Raw genomic sequence first — 6,108 nt, 5'->3', positions numbered from 1 at the left:
TTTCCTGCACAGCCATGACTAGGGTTTGCAGAGAATAGTCCAAAAAAGAGAAAATATCCAGTTAGCTGCAAGTATGCAGTAAATTCTCTAGGAGTGCCTTGTTGATGTCAGAACTCAGAGCAAATAGTTAGACTATTTCAAACTGATGGGAAGGCATCAATACCTGAAATAACCACTCGTTGCCATCAAGATGTCCAGAAGACCATCAAATGTGTTTCTTTCTTCACTTGTGTTATATTTGCTGCAATTTCTGCTGCCCCCTTAACCAGGTGTCTCTTGAAAAATATATATTTTTAAAAATTCCAATCAGACTTTTTAGTGCTTAAATACAGGATATATAATAATGCCCTTGAATCAGAGAAGCTACAGCAGGAAAAGAATCATGACAGGTGCCACTCATGTCAGGTAAGAACAGGAAACCACATCTTTGCATGGGCTGACCAAAACTGGACAATAGAAGATTGGAAAGATGATTTCTGCTGCTGTATTTGGATAGTAGTGTCATAATTTGGTTTAAATAAGACAAAAGCATGCATCCATCCTGCCTTGTATCAAAGGTTCACTCCAGTATATCACTCTGCCGGTGGTGTAATGATGTGGAGGGTAGTTTCTTGGATGTTTTCTTGCTTTAGCTTCCTTAGTATTAACTATGCATGATAGCAATACTGCGGCCTACCCGAATCTTGTTGATGAGCATGTACATCCCTTTATGACTTCCACCATCATACGAATCTTCTGATGGCTGGTTCTAACAGGATACATGCCATGTCACAAAGCTCAAATCATCTCAAACTGGTTTCTTGAACATAAGGAGTTCACTGTGCTCAGCTGTCATCAGACATCAGTCCATGAGCGATTCTTTAGGATGTGATGGTATGAGAGATTCACATCGTGGAGCTGGCAAAGCTTCAGCTTCAGTGAAAATATATGATATATGATTTATATATAGAATGTATAATATTTTAATATTCTGCTAATATTCTGTTAATTGTTAGAACAATTAACACACACACACACACACATTTTTTATGCTTTTTGATATAATAACACTTATCAATATTGTTTTAGCAGCATGTTGGTTGACTTGACAGTTAAGCTGAGCCAGCAGAAAAGTCTGACCTTTTTGTTTTGTTTGTGTAATAAGCATCTTGTTTACATATGAGATGAATAATGCAATATAATTTATGAGCGTAAGCTATTAAGTCAAGAAGTTATTTATTGTTAGTAACATTACATTTTTAATGGAGTCCAACTTTCTTATATAATACATCTGCTGCTTTTGCAGTTCTGAATAATTAGTATTTCTTATGCTGGAGGAAATATAATTCATTTAAAAATCCACTTCATAAATTAAATTCTGCACTTTAAATTAGCCAGGCAAATGACTAGGGTGCTGGACCCATTGTTCCTCCTCAGATTTCTGGCTCGAGTTGACATACTCAGATAAATGTGATTTGTTTTGTGTTTGGTTGATGGGAACTCAAAGTTGAACTAATACTTCATATTGAAATGAAATGTCACAACAACCCAGTGATAAAAGCTTGTGGTATCAATAATTTACTGCAAGGTAGGGCGCCACTTTTTAGTGAGTCACTAATGACTTTGCTAATTATTATCCATGTAAAAAGTATCAGTTGACTTAATTCCCAGCAAACAAGAGTGGCTATTTCTGTTTCTTGAAATCCCTTGGCTCATTTGCAATGCTTAAGTTTATTATTTTCTTTTATCACACTTCTATCAGCGTGGAATGATTTCACAAATGATAATCATTTTAATTGCTGGTGCTTGTGTCTAAATCTTTCGCCTCTGAGTTTTTTCTTTCTGTCTGGCATTTTAAAAAAAAACAAAACACCAACACAGGCCTTTGTGTGAACTGAGGGGGGACTTACTGCTCAGGTAGTAAAATGAGCTGTGGTAACGATTCCAAGCTGCCGTTGTTTAATTTTCTAATCCTTTAAGCGCCTCCACCTTTTATTGTGTTGTATCAGAAAAATATAATTGGCTTAAATTCTTCTTTTCTTGAATTTGTTCTTTCTGAAAGTCTTACTCCCTACTACTACTGTCTTATCTTCTCAGTCTTACTATCTCTGTCCTCTCAGTACTTTTCAATCCTGATTAAAATGCACATTCTGACCTCTGTGTTTTACTCTCTTCTTCTCTATTCTTATTCTGTGCCTTTATCCTCACCCCCTGCTTGTATCCCTCCCACCACCTTTCCTTCTTTCTTTTTCTTACAGTGTCCTGAGGGGCTGAGGCCAATGAAGGATGGCTCAGGTTGCTATGACTACTCCAGGGGCATTGACTGTACGGATGGCTTCAATGGAGGTTGTGAACAGCTGTGTCTCCAGCAGCTTGTGCCCCTTGAAGATGACCCAAGTTCCAGCAACATACTCATGTTTTGCGGGTGAGAATAGCTAGTAGTAAATAGAGAAAGAGAAGACATCTGCAGGGTGCCAATAAAGCTTTCTTTGAAAGTAGGTTTCATGAGTGATGGTTCGATTACACAAATGTAAATTTTCAAAAAATACTAAATACGAAATAACCAGTGAATACACTATAGCTAGAAAGCCATATAGATAGATTGACAAATACATATCATACAGTTCTAGTATAGCCATTACAAGCATAATCTACAAAAACATACACAATACAAAGATGTGGAAAGAAAACTTGCATGAATTTGTCCAAACAATTCAAACCTGATACAAGTAATATTAGTGAATCTCACCTCTGAGATCGTGTTCACAGCTTCTAGCCCAGCTACTATTTTTAGACTGCTCAGTGGAAACCCCGTTCTGTTCTCTTGGCACATGTGCCTGAATGTTACGGAGATACTGCGTCAAAACAGTGAACCTTTAACCTGATTTTCATTTTGTGGAAGCAGTGGAAGTCACAGGGAGGCAAATCTGATGGGTCTGTGAGGATTTTATATGTGTAGATTAAAAAAAACCTCCAGCCTTGTCAGTGCACTGAGTTCCAGCACAACATGGCACATGCCAAAGTTCTCTGCATGGTACAAATGGAGCTTTGCATTGACAGTCTGAGGCAGGGGGATCTTTTGGTAGTGCACATCCTTGTGAATGTTGAAAACAAAGAGGATGACTATTATCCTGGTACCACCCTGGACATGACATTCAATGAAAATGGACTCTTAGCTAAAAACTTTCAACTTTGGCTGACAGTGAGCCTCCGTGTGATGGTCATTTTCTAGAATGAAGATACTCTTGAAGGGGAAATCATGCCAAATTTCAGTTAGGTATAGTTTTTGTTTGCACTTATTCATAGAACTTTTTGATTGTACCCAGTATATTGTAAATACTTAGGTTTCCATTTGAGTGCAGACTGCTTAGATTCCCCAGTGCAATCACACTGTTACTTTGCAACTTGATGAAAAACACTGAAAAAAAAAACGACTGCACTGTGGTCCGTGGCAGCTGGAAAAGATGTGAATAGTGAACAAATGGGTCAAACACAGGACTTCCACCTGTGAGACTAGAGTTTGCATGAAAAAAGAAACAAGGTTGTTCTTAGCTGGCTGATTAAATATTTTTTTCTTGTTTAGAATTTATTGTTATCATAATTTTTCTGTTACATGCTCAGCTTTGGGACATGGAAGTATTTTAAGGTTAGGTTAAAGAAAAGAATGATCTACACTGAATAAAACCCTTCAGGTTAGTGAGTATTTCTGCCACAAAGACCTGAACTTCTATATTGGTCTTTTTACCCAATTTCTAAAAGAAGTGATATTCCTGGAGCAATATTAAATATTATATTGTTGTTCCAAACATGAAAGGTCTGAAAAAGGGCTACAAATAGTAGCCAAAAATACAGGAAGTACTTCTGTCAGTGTTTTTGTTAGCTTTAGGGTTGTCCTTCCCATTTTTCTTTAAATAGCTGTCTTCTTTGAGGGTATTTATATCTCAACACTGGCTGATCATTTATGGAAACTGTTCTGATCATGCCAATGAAAGTTGCTTAATTCCTGGGACCTGATAACTGATAAAAGGATACTTAAAAACATGTCTAAATGCATCTGTTGACTTTTTGATGGAAACCTAACAGCAGAAGCCTAAAGAAACATGAAGCATGACCTCATTCTTGATCTGTGTCTGATCTGGAATGATGTCCTCATTTTCCCCAGATCATTTGGTACCCTTACACTGTGGGCAAACATGAAAGTTGAGGCTCTGTCCATTTACCATGATATCCTGTTTAATTTCATAAATGTATTTTACTAAATCACTAGCCTGTATATCCACATGTTCTGTAATAAATGCACAATGCTTTTTAAAAGTGGCCTGTGGGAAAAAACAGATTAAATTAATAAAATCATCTGAATGTTATAACTTTGTTCTGTAATTATACAAATTGTTCATTTACAAAAATGGAAACAGATTTGCCTTCAACTACAGAAAGCCCCTGTTCCACCACATCTGAGTATTGCCAACAGCAGTTGACATCTCCTTCCCATCGAGGTGAAGAGACATGAACAATTGCATGAGTCCTGCGCTCAGCCCTATCCAGCAGCACTAACTGCTCAGCCTGGTCTGTAAGACAGGATTGCACACAATAGTGGAAGCTATAATTGTGACTAACTGCAGAGTCTGCTGAATCCAGTGCCACTGGAATCTGTTTTAAAATGGTTTTCACCAGAGTGCTTGTGTCCACAAACTCACCATTGATAATTGCGACTGTAGCACTTTGCATATTTAAAAAGCATTTTGGCTTTGACAGTAAGAAAGTAGATTTAATGGTATATAAACTGAAAACCTGGAAAAATGTCTTTTCAAAACATTGGTTGTGATTGTCTGTGTCAGGCTGTTATTAGTCTGAGGGAATTCTAAAGAAAATCGGTACGATTTTGGCATGCTGAGTTTCTCTGTATTGGTCTTTATAGATTGAAAATTAAAGTAGGAACATGGGAACATCCTTGTATATAATGTCAGTATTTCAAATCACAATCAGCCTGCTACAGCTCAATTTTCTGTTTCAAATCTTGCCAGCACTATGCTTTCACCTCAAGTGTAAACAAGGTCTCCTAGATTGCATATCATACATTGTATTGACAGTGTTTCCTTCCTCCTCAGATGCGTACAAGAGTACAAGCTGGCAGGCGATGGGCGCTCCTGTCTCCTGCAGTCAGACAACTGTGATGGACCAAAATGCCCTAAGCAGGATGTCTACTTCAATGACACCCTGTTTGGTGAGATGCTGCATGGATACAACAACAAAACCCAGCAAGTCAACTTGGGACAGATATTCCAAATGACCTTCCGGTAACTAGTCTACAAGTACACGCATTACACTTACATGACTATACAGACTAATGTTCATGTGTCATGTCTTTTTTCTTTCAATTGTTAGTGACTGTTCATTATGTTGTTCTTCACTTTTCTTTAATCTTACCTAGAATCGTGTCTCGTCCTATAAGTTTATGCTTTTTCTTTCCCTTTTATTGTTTTCTTATCTATTGAAAAAAGAATCTGTCTTTATATTATTTCCAACTAAACTTGTAGACACTTAGTCTTCCCTCGAGACCTGCTGTTTCACATCTGAACAGTTTTTCTGCATCTCGGGAGACACATTGAGGCAGCTCTGAAAATCGGTAGTCAGGGTTTGCCATTGGGTTGCTGCGTCTGTGCTTGCTTCAGTGTGTGTGTGTGTGCGTGTCTATGTAGATACGTGTGTGTGACAGAGAGAGAGAGAAGGGCATGAGAGTGTAATGGTTGAGTGAGGATTGAGACTTATCCCATGGCAGTTCTCCTTAAACTGTCAGCTCTCTGAAAACCTGGCTCACTCTGATAAGTCACATGCTGTCTGTGAGGAAATGCTCAACACTGAGAGATGATAGGGTCTATTTATGCACAAATACAGTATCCACGGTAAACATGCTCAGCCTATATCTCACATTCTCTGTGTCTGTCATCACTATCTCATGCGCATACTATATAGGCACCGCTTTCAGCAGGGTAACCATAAAATGCTTTTCAACTGCTCTGCCCTGTGGGTCATAATAGTTGTGCTTGGCACAGGGTCATGACTTTACAGCACATACTTTTAAGAAACGGAGAGAAACCTTTCCGTCTTTCAAAAATGGCTAAAATTTTA

At 38.1% G+C, this 6,108-nt stretch overlaps 1 protein-coding gene across 1 annotated transcript in view; it reads left to right on the top strand.

The window, feature by feature from the left end:
* astn2 (astrotactin 2) overlaps positions 1-6,108 on the top strand; it is a 274,357-nt gene that overhangs the window by 170,391 nt on the left and 97,858 nt on the right. Inside the window, exons 12-13 of the mRNA XM_084935333.1 lie at positions 2,238-2,404; positions 5,088-5,276. Of these exons, the coding sequence (XP_084791459.1) occupies positions 2,238-2,404; positions 5,088-5,276 (356 nt within the window). The remainder of the gene's footprint in view (positions 1-2,237; positions 2,405-5,087; positions 5,277-6,108) is intronic.

This window comes from Perissodus microlepis, chromosome 7 (genome assembly GCF_051167445.1).
Source record: "Perissodus microlepis isolate ML-2025 ecotype Zambia chromosome 7, ASM5116744v1, whole genome shotgun sequence".
In the NCBI taxonomy this organism is placed as follows: Eukaryota; Metazoa; Chordata; class Actinopteri; order Cichliformes; family Cichlidae; genus Perissodus; species Perissodus microlepis.
Note: the sequence above shows the minus strand (reverse complement) of the source record. Positions and strands in the feature narration are given on the sequence as shown.